The 18,685-nt window shown below is 42.5% G+C and overlaps 1 protein-coding gene across 2 annotated transcripts in view; it reads right to left on the reverse strand.

The window, feature by feature from the left end:
- Positions 1–207: 207 nt before the first annotated feature.
- LOC117521244 (polypyrimidine tract-binding protein 2-like) overlaps positions 208–18,685 on the reverse strand; it is a 55,142-nt gene continuing 36,664 nt past the window's right edge. For both annotated transcript variants that reach the window (XM_034182578.1, XM_034182577.1), the window contains 5 exons: positions 18,485–18,577; positions 11,031–11,147; positions 10,571–10,670; positions 10,353–10,430; positions 208–2,019 (listed from right to left, as the gene is read on the reverse strand). In XM_034182578.1, coding sequence (XP_034038469.1) covers positions 1,890–2,019; positions 10,353–10,430; positions 10,571–10,670; positions 11,031–11,147; positions 18,485–18,577 — 518 coding nt within the window. In that variant the 3' untranslated portion in view covers positions 208–1,889. The remainder of the gene's footprint in view (positions 2,020–10,352; positions 10,431–10,570; positions 10,671–11,030; positions 11,148–18,484; positions 18,578–18,685) is intronic.

Raw genomic sequence — 18,685 nt, forward strand, 5'->3', positions numbered from 1 at the left:
TTTGGGATATTTTTTCAGCATTCATGTTTTTCAGATAATTCACGATTTACAGCCGATTCACGTTTTGGGGGTTAACAGAATCCACAACACAATCACATTATCCTATCTGAATAAAACTACATGTTTGTCATCATCTACTCAGCTTCCAGACATCGAACAGAGAAATAGTAAGAAAAACAGAAAGAAAAGTCAGAGCAGAGACAGACATGAACAGAGAGAGGTTTATTTTAGAGTGAGATACAGAGCAGAGATCTGAACCCAGTTCAACACACAGACACAATTTAACTTGGGCTTGTCTGTAAAAAAAAGGGCATTTTTAATTTGTGCTAATCTGAAACTGTAATCACAAACAAAAATCAACTCAAGTACAAAAATTACAATATTCTCAAAAATAACTGCAGAAGCACCAGACGTGCATAAAAAAAACTGTTAATGTCGATAAAATAAAGTTTTAAACAACTGCCTCTGTGGAAACAGAAAGCCGGATTTTCACCATTCTACCGCAGCAAATGAAAACAGAGGGCAGAGAAATTTACATTAACAAAAATTCCTACAAGGTTACAATAAGAATTCAACAAACAGTAATACAATCGTAAGACACACTTAAGCCCTCCACAGTAAAATCAGACTGAAGACTAAAGGCATGTGTACTTTGGTCCTCAATCTCAAATGTCAGAGCAACGCCACAAAGACCATAATCACATGAAGAAACCCGGTCTGAGCACACAGCACAAACATGCACATGCTGCATCTTTACGCACACAATGATCACAGTAGCGCCTCATAACTAAGGAAAAGCTTCTTTTGTTTTAATCTTCTTTTAAATGTCACTGCATTGTAATAATCATTCACTTGTCTCCGATGTTTTTTCAATGTATTCCTAAAATTATATCCTTTAAAACGTGAACTTGTTCTTTAAAGCAGAGTTTTGGATTTGGGATTGGAACACGAGCTGGGGCGTTTACTCTCTGGGTCCGCTGGCTTCCTCCCACAGTCCAAACACACAGACCGGGCCAACTGGTAACTAAACTGACCATAGAAGTGAACGGCTGTTTGCACGTGTTTCCACATGGGCGACTTGTCCAGAGTGGAGTACAAACTGCACCAGAATTCACAGCAAGACTGTATTCTCAGTGCATCTGTTTGGTTAACAACAAAGTTCAGTTTCAAATGTGGACCCCCCCCCCAAAAAAAACCCAAAACAAACAAAAACACATGCAGGCAAATGCACATTTGTATCAAACCAAAGTGATCAGGTGTAAAAAGCACCCTAAATGAAACGTTGTGAATGTGAGAGCTGCCAGTAGGCACAAAATTAAGGGACTTAATGAAAAAGCAATGTTCTAGTTTGAATTCCGAATTCGAGATACTGACTCAGGTTTCAATGATTAAGATTAAAGTATCAGACATTTTGCACCCAGCTGTCACAATGACCACCTCAGATTTCATTCAAACCACTGCAAATATCAAAAAACCAGTTACAACACATTTTGGACAAGGTTTCCTCAACAGAGGTCACCAAAGATCACAACCAAAACATTGAAGGTGGCTTGCACTAGGGGGTGTTCAAGGTGAGCAAAAGTGCACTATTCAACCAAATTTCATATCTGGGTAATTTTGGGTCTGACCTTCAGTGATGTTCGATTATCAATGTGAAATTTTGTCTAAAACAGTTGGTGTGTGTTGATTAGGCGGTAGGTACCCTCTGACTTATATCTGAACAAAATCTGAGATCATCTCTGTCACAGTCTGTTGCTCCTCAGAGAGAGAGGGAAAAAAAGGGTGTAAGATTTTGTGGATACAGAAAAAGAGGTGAGGAAAACTATTTCAAACACAGGATGTGGGCGTGGCCTTCAACTTGTACAAGGTTGAGGAATCGGGTGTGGGAGTTATATGGTAGACTTTGAGAAGGAAACTTTAAGATGGTGATTTGCTCCCATGTCATAGTTGTGAAGATCTATCAATGCCTGGATCGCTTCTTCGACCGACGACATCTGGATCAGGGCCATCTTACGATCTCTGATGGTCAAAGAGCAAAAGCACTTTGAATATAGTCACAATGAGCAAAACTCAAGACACTGAAGTTTAAGTAGCTTTTCCATCACTTCAGAAGCCCAACTGAGAAAAAGCTGCTAAATTAAACATGAAAAGCAATTTTGCCCATTTGTGCCTTCAAAAGAAATACAGTGCATCCAGAAAATATTCACAGTGCTTCACTTTTTCCACATTTTTTTTTATTGTACAGCCTTATTCCAAAATAGGGTAAATTCATTTTCCCCTCAAATTTGACTCATAACACCCCACAATGACAACATGCAAAAAGTTTTTTTTTCTAAATTTATTAAAAATACATTTAATTAAATTTATTAAAAGCAAAAACTAAGAAATCACATGTACATACAAGATCTGTTAGAAAAGTATCGAATCTTTTTATTTTTTTCAAAAACCATATGGATTTTATCAAAAACCATATGGATCCATTAAGCACCACTAGGGGGACTGGTGGTTGGCTCTCACTGCGGTATTGTATCACTTCCTGTTCCGGAGCACAGCGGTGTTTTTCTGTATCTGTTAGCTGTTTAATCTGCGCAGTTAGATTGATCTAGTTATCTAGATTACGATTTGTTTCCCAGTGTAATCTTTACGTGCCTTAACTAAAGCACTCCTTCTGCTGAATCACCTCTAAATTATTTACACATTATTCACTTTGCGTGTTTTTAGGAATCCGCTAGCTTAGCATAGCTACTAGCTCTTAGCCGATTTAGCATGGCGGCTTCTCCTGTCACTTTTCTGCTCTGGGTGTGAAATGTTTAGTTATTCCTCGGCCTCCTTTAGCAGTAACGGTACTTGTAATAAGTGTAGCTTATTTGTAGCTTTGGAGGCCAGGCTGGGCGAATTGGAGACTCGGCTCCGCACCATGGAAAATTCTACAGCTAGCCAGGCCCCTGTAGTCGGTGCGGACCAAGGTAGCTTAGCCGCCGTTAGTTTCCCCCTGGCAGATCCCGAGCAGCCGGGAAAGCAGGCTGACTGGGTGACTGTGAGGAGGAAGCGTAGCCCTAAACAGAAGCCCCATGTACACCGCCAACCCGTTCACATCTCTAACCGTTTTTCCCCACTCAACGACACACCCGCCGAGGATCAAACTCTGGTTATTGGCGACTCTGTTTTGCGAAATGTGAAGTTAGTGACACCAGCAACCATAGTCAATTGTCTTCCGGGGGCCAGAGCAGGCGACATTGAAGGAAATTTGAAACTGCTGGCTAAGGCTAAGCGTAAATTTGGTAAGATTGTAATTCACGTCGGCAGTAATGACACCCGGTTACGCCAATCGGAGGTCACTAAAATTAACATTAAATCGGTGTGTAACTTTGCAAAAACAATGTCGGACTCTGTAGTTTTCTCTGGGCCCCTCCCCAATCAGACCGGGAGTGACATGTTTAGCCGCATGTTCTCCTTGAATTGCTGGCTGTCTGAGTGGTGTCCAAAAAATGAGGTGGGCTTCATAGATAATTGGCAAAGCTTCTGGGGAAAACCTGGTCTTGTTAGGAGAGACGGCATCCATCCCACTTTGGATGGAGCAGCTCTCATTTCTAGAAATCTGGCCAATTTTCTTAAATCCTCCAAACCGTGACTATCCAGGGTTGGGACCAGGAAGCAGAGTTGTAGTCTTACACACCTCTCTGCAGCTTCTCTCCCCCTGCCATCCCCTCATTACCCCATCCCCGTAGAGACGGTGCCTGCTCCCAGACTACCAATAACCAGCAAAAATCTATTTAAGCATAAAAATTCAAAAAGAAAAAATATAGCACCTTCAACTGCACCATAGACTAAAACAGTTAAATGTGGTCTATTAAACATTAGGTCTCTCTCTTCTAAGTCCCTGTTGGTAAATGATATAATAATTGATCAACATATTGATTTATTCTGCCTTACAGAAACCTGGTTACAGCAGGATGAATATGTTAGTTTAAATGAGTCAACACCCCCGAGTCACACTAACTGTCAGAATGCTCGTAGCACGGGCCGGGGCGGAGGATTAGCAGCAATCTTCCATTCCAGCTTATTAATTAATCAAAAACCCAGACAGAGCTTAATTCATTTGAAAGCTTGACTCTTAGTCTTGTCCATCCAAATTGGAAGTCCCAAAAACCAGTTTTATTTGTTATTATCTATCGTCCACCTGGTTGTTACTGTGAGTTTCTCTGTGAATTTTCAGACCTTTTGTCTGACTTAGTGCTTAGCTCAGATAAGATAATTATAGTGGGCGATTTTAACATCCACACAGATGCTGAGAATGACAGCCTCAACACTGCATTTAATCTATTATTAGACTCTATTGGCTTTGCTCAAAAAGTAAATGAGTCCACCCACCACTTTAATCATATCTTAGATCTTGTTCTGACTTATGGTATGGAAATAGAAGACTTAACAGTATTCCCTGAAAACTCCCTTCTGTCTGATCATTTCTTAATAACATTTACATTTACTCTGATGGACTACCCAGCAGTGGGGAATAAGTTTCATTACACTAGAAGTCTTTCAGAAAGCGCTGTAACTAGGTTTAAGGATATGATTCCTTCTTTATGTTCTCTAATGCCATATACCAACACAGTGCAGAGTAGCTACCTAAACTCTGTAAGTGAGATAGAGTATCTCGTCAATAGTTTTACATCCTCATTGAAGACAACTTTGGATGCTGTAGCTCCTCTAAAAAAGAGAGCTTTAAATCAGAAGTGCCTGACTCCGTGGTATAACTCACAAACTCGTAGCTTAAAGCAGATAACCCGTAAGTTGGAGAGGAAATGGCGTCTCACTAATTTAGAAGATCTTCACTTAGCCTGGAAAAAGAGTCTGTTGCTCTATAAAAAAGCCCTCCGTAAAGCTAGGACATCTTTCTACTCATCACTAATTGAAGAAAATAAGAACAACCCCAGGTTTCTTTTCAGCACTGTAGCCAGGCTGACAAAGAGTCAGAGCTCTATTGAGCTGAGTATTCCATTAACTTTAACTAGTAATGACTTCATGACTTTCTTTGCTAACAAAATTTTAACTATCAGAGAAAAAATTACTCATAACCATCCCAAAGACGTATCGTTATCTTTGGCTGCTTTCAGTGATGCCGGTATTTGGTTAGACTCTTTCTCTCCGATTGTTCTGAGTTATTTTCATTAGTTACTTCATCCAAACCATCAACATGTTTATTAGACCCCATTCCCACCAGGCTGCTCAAGGAAGTCCTACCATTATTTAATGCTTCGATCTTAAATATGATCAATCTATCTTTGTTAGTTGGCTATGTACCACAGGCTTTTAAGGTGGCAGTAATTAAACCATTACTTAAAAAGCCATCACTTGACCCAGCTATCTTAGCTAATTATAGGCCAATCTCCAACCTTCCTTTTCTCTCAAAAATTCTTGAAAGGGTAGTTGTAAAACAGCTAACTGATCATCTGCAGAGGAATGGTCTATTTGAAGAGTTTCAGTCAGGTTTTAGAATTCATCATAGTACAGAAACAGCATTAGTGAAGGTTACAAATGATCTTCTTATGGCCTCGGACAGTGGACTCATCTCTGTGCTTGTTCTGTTAGACCTCAGTGCTGCTTTTGATACTGTTGACCATAAAATTTTATTACAGAGATTAGAGCATGCCATAGGTATTAAAGGCACTGCGCTGCGGTGGTTTGAATCATATTTGTCTAATAGATTACAATTTGTTCATGTAAATGGGGAATCTTCTTCACAGACTAAAGTTAATTATGGAGTTCCACAAGGTTCTGTGCTAGGACCAATTTTATTCACTTTATACATGCTTCCCTTAGGCAGTATTATTAGACGGTATTGCTTAAATTTTCATTGTTACGCAGATGATACCCAGCTTTATCTATCCATGAAGCCAGAGGACACACACCAATTAGCTAAACTGCAGGATTGTCTTACAGACATAAAGACATGGATGACCTCTAATTTCCTGCTTTTAAACTCAGATAAAATTGAAGTTATTGTACTTGGCCCCACAAATCTTAGAAACATGGTGTCTAACCAGATCCTTACTCTGGATGGCATTACCCTGACCTCTAGTAATACTGTGAGAAATCTTGGAGTCATTTTTGATCAGGATATGTCATTCAAAGTGCATATTAAACAAATATGTAGGACTGCTTTTTTGCATTTACGCAATATCTCTAAAATCAGAAAGGTCTTGTCTCAGAGTGATGCTGAAAAACTAATTCATGCATTTATTTCCTCTAGGCTGGACTATTGTAATTCATTATTATCAGGTTGTCCTAAAAGTTCCCTAAAAAGCCTTCAGTTAATTCAAAATGCTGCAGCTAGAGTACCGACGGGGACTAGAAGGAGAGAGCATATCTCACCCATATTGGCCTCTCTTCATTGGCTTCCTGTTAATTCTAGAATAGAATTTAAAATTCTTCTTCTTACTTATAAGGTTTTGAATAATCAGGTCCCATCTTATCTTAGGGACCTCATAGTACCATATCACCCCAATAGAGCGCTTCGCTCTCAGACTGCAGGCTTACTTGTAGTTCCTAGGGTTTGTAAGAGTAGAATGGGAGGCAGAGCCTTCAGCTTTCAGGCTCCTCTCCTGTGGAACCAGCTCCCAATTCAGATCAGGGAGACAGACACCCTCTCTACTTTTAAGATTAGGCTTAAAACTTTCCTTTTGCTAAAGCTTATAGTTAGGGCTGGATCAGGTGACCCTGAACCATCCCTTAGTTATGCTGCTATAGACGTAGACTGCTGGGGGGTTCCCATGATGCACTGTTTCTTTCTCTTTTTGCTCTGTATGCACCACTCTGCATTTAATCATTAGTGATCGATCTCTGCTCCCCTCCACAGCATGTCTTTTTCCTGGTTCTCTCCCTCAGCCCCAACCAGTCCCAGCAGAAGACTGCCCCTCCCTGAGCCTGGTTCTGCTGGAGGTTTCTTCCTGTTAAAAGGGAGTTTTTCCTTCCCACTGTAGCCAAGTGCTTGCTCACAGGGGGTCGTTTTGACCGTTGGGGTTTTACATAATTATTGTATGGCCTTGCCTTACAATATAAAGCGCCTTGGGGCAACTGTTTGTTGTGATTTGGCGCTATATAAAAAAAATTGATTGATTGATTGGATTTGAATCACGTGTGATTGCATCAGACAAGCTTGAACCTTCGTGCGCATGCGTGAGTTTTTTCACGCCTGTCGGTTGCGTCATTCGCCTGTGAGCAGGCTTTGTGTGAGCACTGGACCACCCTCTCGTCGTTTTTTTATTGCAAATAAATGTCTGAACAATTTGGAGCTTTGCTGCATCAATTTTTTTCCAGAAACTGTGAGAGACCTCCAGGTGGACACCGTTCGGAAAATTAATATGGCTTTCAGGGACGATTTTATGGGGATTATACAGATTAAGGAGTGTTACTGCCGCTTTAAGGACGGCCCACAACTGCATGGCGCAAAGCAACGCCGTGATGAAGCCTTCCAGGAAATGTTGGGGCATGTCCAGCTCATGCACAATCACAATCGGATAATCACACGACTGAAAAGCAACCGGAATCCATCTGAAATCCACCTGAAAGCCGTCCTGTCAGACCAACACCGAGGTGGTTTTGTCCCGCGTAATGAACGGCTCCGTGGCGCGTCCCTCCGCTTTTCTTTCCATGAAAAAAACTCCTGTAACAGTGGAATGTGCCGAAAAAGTGCTGATGTCCACGTCTCCTGCCTTTTTGTGAAAGTCAGATGAGGTCCCGGATCAACAAAGCCTTCACATTGGAAATGATCTGGTTGTTTCAGCGGGGTCTGAGCATGTCGATCGGCGCTGGGAGGGCGCTGCGCTCTCAGCAGTTGTGGGCCGTCCTTAAAGCGGCAGTAACACTCCTTAATCTGTATAATCCCCATAAAATCGTCCCTGAAAGCCATATTAATTTTCCGAACGGTGTCCACTTGGAGGTCTCTCACAGTTTCTGGAAAAAAATTGATGCAGCAAAGCTCCAAATCGTTCAGACATTTATTCGCAATAAAAATCCAACGAGAGGGGTGGACCAGTGCTCACACAAAGCCTGCTCACAGGTGAATGACGCAACCGACAGGCGTGAAAAAACTCACGCATGCGCACAAAGGTTCAAGCTTGGCTGATGCAATCACACGTGATTCAAATCCATATGATTTTTGCAAAAAATAAAAAGGTCCGATACTTTTCTAACAGACCTCGTAAATATTCAAGCTTGGTGCACCTATCGTTGGGCCCCTTCACGACCACACGACCACTTTGGAACTGGCTGTGAAATTGATGTAAGTGGCCATGAGTGTGGCATTGCCAAGCAACACAGGTGGCATGCTAGAGTGTCGGCTACCCCAGCAACACGTGGCACGCTTATATGAAATGCTGATATGTATGTACAGATGGGTACCGGCCAGCCACATCTGAGCATAAACAACACGGCAAGGCACCTCTCAGCTGATCGCCGGCCAGAGCCTCACTGACAGCTGGAAATGGAAGCTCAGTGCACACGACGTGTCACATTAACAACATAGAGACCACAGCCAGGACAGGTATATAAGTAAGTACTACAATAACAACATACACAATTACACGCCAAAATAACTAAATAAAATGATCACATAACACAGAAACAGAGAGTGACACTTTGGTCTTTGTGCAGAACGGACAGGGGGCGTGTCTGCCAACAGCAGCAGTTGTTGAGCTCTCCAGTAGCTGGGGAACACCTACCGTGTTTTCAAGGACATGACCTTACTTGCTGTCCTCACGTGGAAATACATAAAAACATATATCGCTTTTGCATGGATGTCACATCAACCACATGAGCTATGTTCCACATGACACGTCTTTTCTCCTGTGGTGCGCTGCTCATAGGATACGCATGTTGGGTCGGACATGCATGCAAGATCATTCACGCCTGCTTGACCATGTGTCCCTCCCAACATCTGCTCGATGTTTTCGTGGTTCACTCATTTGGGCTGTTTCACTGTGATTTGTACGTATTTGTGCTATGTGTGAAGGGGCCCTGTTTGGAGCACCTCAAAAAGCTCCATCAGGTTGGATGTGGAGCGTCGGTGCACAGCCACTTTCAAATGTCTGCAGAGATGTTCAATCAGATTCAGGTCTGGGCTCTGGCTGGGCCACTCAAAGATATTCATAAAGTTGTCCTGAAGCCACTCCTTTGATATCTTGGCTGTGTGCTTAGGGTCATTGTCCTGCTGAAAGATGAACCGTTGCCACAGTGAAGAGTACTTTGGAGTAGGTTTTCATCCAGGATGTCTCTGTACATTGTTGCATTCATCTTTCCCTCAATCTTGACTAGTCTCCCAGTTCCTGCTGCTGAAAAACATCCCCACAGTATGATGCTGCCACCACCATGCTTCACTGTAGGGACAGTGCCTGGTTTCCTCCAAACATGACGCCTGGCATTCATCAGACCAGAGAATTTTGTTTCTCATGGTCTCAGAGTCCTTCAGCTGCATTTTGCCAAACTCCAGGTGGACTGCCATGTGCCTTTTACAAAGGAGTGGCTTCCGTCTGGCCACTCGCCATGCAGGCCTGATTGCTGAATTGCTGCAGAGATGTTTGTTATTCTGGAAGGTTCTCCTCTCTCCACAGAGGAATGTTGGAGCTCCGACAGAGTGCCCATCAGGTTCTTGGTCACCTCCCTAACTAAGGCCCTTCTTCCCGTGATCGTTTAGTTTAGATGGGCAGTAAGCTCTAGGAAGAGTCCTAGTGGATCTGAACTTCTTCCATTTACTGATGAAGGAGCCCACTGTGCTCATTGGGACCTTCAAAGCAACGGAAATGTTTCTGTACCCTTCCCCAGATTTGTGCCCTGAGACAATTCTGTCTTGGACACCTACAGACAATTCCTTTGACTTCATGCTTGGTTTGTGCTCCGACATGCACTGTCAACTGATGGACCTTAAATGTAGACAGGTGTGTGTCTTTCTAAATCATGTCCAATCAAGTGAATTTAACCAGGGGGACTCCAATTAAGCTGTAGAAACAAGATGGAAACAGGATGCACCTGAGCCCAATTTTGAGCTTCACGGTAAAGGCTGTGAATACTTAGGTGATTTCCTTTTTTTATTATTATTTGTAATAATTTTGCAAAAATCCACAAAAAAACCCAAAACAAAACACTTCTTACATTGCCATTATTGGGTATTGTGTGTAGAAGCTTAAGAGAAAAATAAATAAATTTGATCCATTTTAGAATAAGGCTGTACCATAACAAAATGTGGAAAAATTGAAGTGTTGTGAATACTTTCTGGATGCACCGTACCTATCTATAGAGTAATATTTTTAAGATTGGTGTTTTTCAGAACAAAAATTTCATACTAAAACGCTGCTTACTGGAAAAATTTGAAAGCCTTGACTGTTCCTCCACTGTTGGAGAAGAGAAGGCGTAGATCATCTTCTCCAACTCCTTCCCTGGAAATACAAATGACTATCTTACACCAAAGCTAAAAAATCTGTTATACTGAGAAAAACAGTTTTGAGGTTCATGCCCCCCCCCCCAAAAGAATAAAAGCCCTGTCCCTATACAAGTTATGTGTGTGTCTTGGCTTTACCGGATATTTGAAAGGTGAAGTGTTGCCGAGGGAGGAAAGATATTCTGGAAGTTCTTTGATCCTGGCTTCTTAAAGCGATGGAGTGAGGAGCCGGCAAAGTCTGTCCAATAACAACAAAACAGTAAGATCTTTAGGCTTCTTTATTAATGTATTCTTTACTCAAGATCACCACAGCAGATCCAATATGGATCCACGTTTTTTTGGCACACGTTTTATGCCGGATGCCCTTCTTGATGCAACTCCACATTACTTTGAGTATGGTCTTGAACTGGAAACATTTTGTTTTAAAAGCAGGTGTAGTGACCAACAAAACAATCATGACTCTAAACAAAAATTCTGGATTTATTTTGAAATGTGGAATTATTGCTTATAGAGTTTGGGGTCCTCATAACCCAAATGTTAAAAAAAAAAGAAAAAAAAAAAGCCTGTGACTATGCTCAGGACACAGATCTGTTCTTGCCTTTAGTTAGCAGTTGGTCATCCAGTCCTTCTCTTGGCAGAGCCACAGTTTGATGTTTGGAGAGCGTCACTCTCATCACCTTCCCAAACACCTTTTGTCCATTGAGATGACTCATGGCTTCAGGTGAGACACAGAAATGAACAAAAGGAAGACAGCGTAGGTTAGACATCAGAGTAATGGCAAGACAAATCTTCACCGGACCTAATCACAAAAATTATTTTATTATGCATTTAATATAAACTAAAGGTTGATGATACAGGTCGGCACATTTATCTTTCACCTTTCTAAAGATATACACGAGGCTCTTTGATGTGCACAGAAAGTAAGCATCAACTGCTATGATGCACAACACAGTGGGCATCAGTTCATACACATAATTAACAGCCACCAAGATAAAAGTGGACAATTTTGACTTGTGCATATCTTTAGAGTGGGGATGAGTAGTATGTGCCTACTTATGCCGCGTTCACACCGGACGACACGTAAGCAACGGCGGCGACAGGTTGCCATGTAAAAATGGAAGGGCGCGTTGTGGCTACACAAAAGTCCAAGCCCTGCAATGCGACGCGATGGACACAAACAAAGCGATGCGAATGAAGGGATTCTGAGTGATCGGCGTGTTTGTGGCGCAATATTGCGTCACGTTGCCCTCCTCCCCAAGTTGAAAAATCTGAACCATTTCGTCTTGTCGCGTCGCGATGGCCAATCAGGGACTGGATATGTAGTGACGTGGAGATGTCTGGAGTTAATACTTGATGTGGACATGTCCTGTCTCTGGCAGCCAGCCTGTGTGATCGAGGTGTGTCATTTCGACTCGACGGCGAGCGAAATGGAAGCTCTTCCTATCTGATGACGCATTGGGGCGAATTTTCACAGCGAAAGCAGAGCGACACACTGGGCAATGGTGGCGCATCCATTGCCAGGTGCAGGATGCGAATTTGTGGCGTGGCGTCCGGTGTGAAAGCGGCATTACAGTCACCGTATAAAAGACCACATATATCCATCACTGAAGTATTAAGTGCCAACTTCACTGACAACAGTGTTTGTGGTTTACAGATTTCAACCAAACTTCACAAAAAGGCAGCACCTCATACGAAGATCTGCATGAAGGAAAATAATTCCGGACTGGCACCTTCAAGGAGAGACCACAGACTTTTGTTTACTGCATTTTTGTCAATTATATGTATAAACAAACCTGTTAGGTTCTTCAATACAGATGTTGACTACTCTGCCCCAAATCACCATTTTTTTTAAAATCAGAAATCATTTACTACCACAAATATATAATACAGTAGTGTTCAGAATAATAGCAGTGCTATGTGACTAAAAAGATTAATCCAGGTTTTGAGTATATTTCTTATTGTTACATGGGAAACAAGGTACCAGTAGATTCTCACAAATCCAACAAGACCAAGCATTCATGATATGCACACTCTTAAGGCTATGAAATTGGGCTATTACGGAGTAAAAAAAGTAGAAACGGGGGTGTTCACAATAATGGTAGTGTGACATTCAGTCAGTGAGTTTGTCAATTTTGTGGAACAAACAGGTGTGAATCAGGTGTCCCCTATGTAAGGATGAAGCCAGCACCTGTTGAACATGCTTTTCTCTTTGAAAGCCTGAGGAAAATGGGACGTTCAAGACATTGTTCGGAAGAACAGCGTAGTTTGATTAAAAAGTTGATTGAGAGGGGAAAACTTATATGCAGGTGCAAAAAATTATAGTCAGTTCATCTACAATGATCTCCAATGCTTTAAAATGGACAAAAAACAACAAGAGACGTGTGTGTGTGTGTGTGAAGCTAATTTATTTGCAAGAATCCCCCGCAAAGTCCCTCTGTTAAATAAAAGACATGTGCAGAAGAGGTTACAATTTGCCAAAGAACACATCAACTGGCCTAAAGAGAAATGGAGGAATATTTTGTGGACTGATGAGAGTAAAATTGTTCTTTTTGGGTCCAAGGGCCGCAGACAGTTTGTGAGATGACCCCCAAACTCTGAATTCAAGCCACAGTTCACAGTAAAGACAGTGAAACATGGTGGTGCAAGCATCATGATATGGGCATGTTTCACCTACTATGGTGTTGGGCCTATATATCGCATACCAGGTATCATGGATCAGTAGGGATATGTCAGAATACTTGAAGAGGTCATGTTGCCTTATGCTGAAGAGGACATGCCCTTGAAATGGGTGTTTCAACAAGACAGTGACCCCAAGCACACTAGTAAACAAGCAAACTCTTGGTTCCAAACCAACAAAATTAATGCCTTGCAGATGTGAAGAAATCATGAAAAACTGTGGTTATACAACTAAATACTAGTTTAGTGATTCACAGGATTGCTAAAAAAGCAGTTTGAACATAATAGTTTTGAGTTTGTAGCGTCAACAGCAGATGCTACTATTATTGTGAACACCCCCTTTTCTACTTTTTTTTTTACTAATAGCCAAATTTCAAAGTCTTAACAGTGTGCATATCATGAATGCTTGGTCTTGTTGGATTTGTGAGAATCTACTGAATCTACTGGTACCTTGTTTCCCATGTAACAATAAGAAATATACTCAAAACCTGGATTAATCTTTTTAGTCACATAGCACTACTATTATTCTGAACACAACTGTACATGGAAGCAACTATTGTAGCAATGCAATACCCTGTTCTCTAGTCTCAGGAGGGTTGAGTTCAGAACTATGGAGAGGCTATACTGAAGCCTTAATTTCACCCATTTAAAATTTTTGGTTTTGGTTCTGAATTATTGACCTGTTGGGACGTCCACCTTTGACCAAGTTTCAAGCTTCCACCTGATGGTTTAAAGGTGCGCTTAAGAATTCTGAGCCGAATGTCCTCCACTCTTCCAGCCACTGTCTTCAATGTGCCAGTTCAACTGGCATTAAAAGCACACGTAATAGTGGGTGTAATGATTTTTTGGGTGGCTGAGTGTTATTAAAGTAGACCTGCATTGAAATAAATGTGGTCAGATCTCAGAAAGAAATAGCTGATATGTATTTATAAGACCCTTATGAATGCAGTAAAGTAAGTCTGCAAGCCCAAATTTGTAATTCAGCGGAGAAATCTTCGTTTAAAAATGACAAATTTGCAGCTAAAATTTGGCCCTCAGCGAAAACTGTTTGTACATCCAGGTCATTGCAGTGACGTTCGGCAGAAGACGGCGCGCTCCCGCCTTCAGTCCGATCCCGCATTAAAATTGATTTTATCTGTTAGTAATGTTACTGTTATACACGTCCTGGTTTCAGCATCCAAAAGTAAGCTGCAATGAATGTGAGATACAGCTCTGCATGCTCAGATCAGCGGCGAGTGACATCGACAGCGGGCGCTGTTCTTCCCCAACGCCTCGCTCTCTGCCTCCGCTGCGCTTACCGAGTCGTGCTCGGTAACCGCCGAAGCCGGCCACTCACACCGCCCCCGTGTCTGCTTTGCAGCCGGCATCACCTCTCTGTCTACTGAATGGAGGTGCAGCCAACTTGGCACAAGTCCAGAGACTACGCTCGCTGTTTTGATGCGAGCAGCCGGTAACACCTGTTGCTGCAAGGACAGACTTTCCGCAGCGCCGCGCGTCTCGGTAATTGGAGCCACAGAGCTCCATGGCCGCTGAGAGAGGTTTATATCTTTTTAATGACTTGAATTCTTTGCGGGTCCTGCCTCCGTACCCCGCGACAGTACCGGAGGCGAAAGACAGTAGATTTTCAATGCGACACCACTCAAACGGGCGTATGAAAAAGTCCCCCAAAATAATTTTCAAGCACAAATAAAAGAAATGTGTACTCACCAAACGCGCCGCAAGACAATATGAAGTTTTAAAAAAAGTAGATCCTTCCGTATAAGACAAGAAAAAGGTGCAGATGCAAACTGACGTAAATCCACAAATTACAGTTGGCGCGCGCAATGCATGCTGGGAGAGGGTCTTTTCCCTGACATCTCGGCAGTGTCCCGGATGTGATACAGTTTTGCGGAGGGCTAAATTTTAGCTGTAAATGTGTCATTTTTAAATGAAGATTTCTCCGTTGAATGACAGATCTGGGCTTGCAGATTTACTTTACTACATTCAGAAGGATCTTATGTGTAAATATAAGTCATTTTTGGTCCAAAGATCTGACTGCATTTATTTCAATGCAGGTCTACTTTAAACATACACTCAACAAAAATATAAACGCAACACTTTTGGTTTTGCTCCCTTTTTGTATGAGATGAACTCAAAGATCTAAAACTTTTTCCACATACACAATATCACCATTTCCCTCAAATATTGTTCACAAACCAGTCTAAATCTGTGATAGTGAGCACTTCTCCTTTGCTGAGATAATCCATCCCACCTCACAGGTGTGCCATATCAAGATGCTGATTAGACACCATGATTAGTGCACAGGTGTGCCTTAGACTGTCCACAATAAAAGGCCACTCTGAAAGGTGCAGTTTTGTTTTATTGGGGGGGATACCAGTCAGTATCTGGTGTGACCACCATTTGCCTCATGCAGTGCAACACATCTCCTTCGCATAGAGGTGATCAGGTTGTCAATTGTGGCCTGTGGAATGTTGGTCCACTCCTCTTCAATGGCTGTGCGAAGTTGCTGGATATTGGCAGGAACTGGTACACGCTGTCGTATACGCCGGTCCAGAGCATCCCAAACATGCTCAATGGGTGACATGTCCGGTGAGTATGCCGGCCATGCAAGAACTGGGACATTTTCTGCTTCCAAGAATTGTGTACAGATCCTTGCAACATGGGGCCGTGCATTATCCTGCTGCAACATGAGGTGATGTTCTTGGATGGCACAACAATGGGCCTCAGGATCTCGTCACGGTATCTCTGTGCATTCAAAATGCCATCATCACCTGTGTTCTTCATCCATAACAGACACCTGCCCATACCATAACCCCACCGCCACCATGGGCCACTCGATCCACAACATTGACATCAGAAAACCGCTCACCCACACGACGTCACACACGCTGTCTGCCATCTGCCCTGAACAGTGTGAACCGGGATTCATCCGTGAAGAGAACACCTCTCCAACGTGCCAAACGCCAGTGAATGTGAGCATTTGCCCACTCAAGTCGGTTACGATGACGAACTGGAGTCAGACCCCGATGAGGACGACGAGCATGCAGATGAGCTTCCCTGAGACGGTTTCTGACAGTTTGTGCAGAAATTCTTTGGTTATGCAAACCGATTGTTTCAGCAGCTGTCCGAGTGGCTGGTCTCAGACGATCTTGGAGGTGAACATGCTGGATGTGGAGGTCCTGGGCTGGTGTTGTTACATGTGGTCTGCGGTTGTGAGGCTGGTTGGATGTACTGCCAAATTCTCTGAAACGCCTTTGGAGACGGCTTATGGTAGAGAAATGAACATTCAATACACGAGCAACAGCTCTGGTTGACATTCCTGCTGTCAGCATGCCAATTGCACGCTCCCTCAAATCTTGCGACATCTGTGGCATTGTGCTGTGTGATAAAACTGCACCTTTCAGAGTGGCCTTTTATTGTGGACAGTCTGAGGCACACCTGTGCACTAATCATGGTGTCTAATCAGCATCTTGATATGGCACACCTGTGAGGTGGGATGGATTATCTCAGCAAAGGAGAAGTGCTCACTGTCACAGATTTAGACTGCTTTGTGAACAATATTTGAGGGAAATGGTGATATTGTGTATGTGGAAAAAGTTTTAGATCTTTGAGTTCATCTCATACAAAATGGGAGCAAAACCAAAAGTGTTGCGTTTATATTTTTGTTGAGTGTACATCTGGTCATTGTGACAATAGAGGTAATTTTTGTTTCATGGCAGTCCTGTTGTTGTTTATTTGTGAGAGTGGTTTTTGGCTGATATCTGACTATTCAAATCAGTTTTCTCCCTGTAGAATGCGAGAGGTTTCCAGGGTCCTCCTTAGGAGCAACCTTGTAAAGAGTTATGCCACCACAAAGCTATATGTTCTATTATACAAAATTATCAGATGCTTGGGACCATAAAGACTTTAAATCATTAAGGAAGGAGACCCAAATTAATTACAAGTGATTAAATATTTGTCAAGATCAACCAGAACCTCAGGTTTTATACTAAGAACTTGATGGAGTTGGAGGCATTGAACACAAACCTTTAACCAGGGATGAAAATGATAAAAAAAAACAAACAAAAAACCTGTTAATGGGCAGGGGTCTGGGGGCCACCGTAGGCCCCACACCCACCTGAGCACTGGATGTTTGATCGGTGACCTGTGTGGCCAACCGAATGGTCCCCCCTAAAAATCGGTCCACCCTGCTTTCCATGCGCGTGCGTCATTAGCCACATTTCATCGATTATCACCTCGTTTTTGCTTAAAACTGCACACCAGTCATCATATATCTCAGCGACATATATCTGAAGCTTTTGTACAACAATCATTTCCACAAAAATTCAGCATTATTTCATCATAAAAGACGGATGAAGTGATCAGAGTTCCGCAGCTAAACGAGCTGCTAGCTGATGCGTTCACTGCGCGTCAGTCATTTCAAAGAGTCACGGAGTTTCACTGAGTTTCTGCTTAAAACGGCCTAGTTTCTGCTTAAAACCGACTTTAGAATGATTTAAGAGGTTTTACCTTTATCATCTGATGGTTAATAATCCCATTAATCGATTTGATCACTTTGGGTGAAGAGACTCCGTCTCAGATGTGCTGCTGTGGTCTGAAATGATGCATGTGCAAGGCAGGGCGGACCAAATTTTTTTTTGGGGGGGGGGGGGGGGGGGGGTTTCGGTCTGTGACACCGGTACAAGTGTTGTGGGCTTTGGCGCTTGGTGTGTCTCTTCTGCGCCCGAGCAGATTAGTCCGTTTAATATTAACTTTGGTGATATGGCTCTTCGTCTTGCAGTGTTCTTCCAAGGTTTAGTTGATTAAATCTAAACATAATGGGCAGAGAGCTTTACTGGGGAGCTCAACCTTGTGGACGATTCAGCGAGTCTTGCCTTTGTCCCATCCACCTCCCGCTCCAACCATGTTCATGTAAACCTATTTTTTTCATCACCATCGATCTTTATCTTTAACTATCTTCATTCTCTCTCTCTGTAATTTTGGCCATGTTAAAGACGCAGCTCGACAGACCAATGTCCATGACCGAGTACTTTCAGTGACTTTCGATATTACAGAGATTCTGATTGGCTGAAAGTATGCTGTTGTAGCTTGCTCAGAAATGCCCCAGAAATCCAGGAGAATTCTCATCCCTGTTGAAGAGAGCACTCACCACTACGTCATGAAAAGTTGTTAACCAAGGAAGAAGTATTACAACAATCAACAGGCTCAGACTTTGTCCAACTGTAAACTTTTGTCTCATTTAATGCAGTCCTCTGCCCAATCTAATAAAACTAAGTAGCAATGAAAGTATTCAAATTCCTAATCTTTTATTTTGAATTTAACAAACATAAAACCATTTTAATCATCCTAGACAACAATAATTCAACCAAATCTCACCTAGCTGGGCCTGGTTGCCATCTGATAACTGAATCAGAGCACTATCCTTTTTGTTATACAAGATCTTCACCCTCTGGACATCACCATAGACCCCTGGAGACAGAGAGAGAGAGTGCGAGCAAAAGAGGGAGAAATAGAACAGGTGGAGGCAATGAGGAGGACGACAGGATAGACAGAGCAGGAGAGATGGAGCCGACAAAG

Source organism: Thalassophryne amazonica, chromosome 12, assembly GCF_902500255.1.
Source record: "Thalassophryne amazonica chromosome 12, fThaAma1.1, whole genome shotgun sequence".
Lineage (NCBI taxonomy): Eukaryota > Metazoa > Chordata > Actinopteri > Batrachoidiformes > Batrachoididae > Thalassophryne > Thalassophryne amazonica.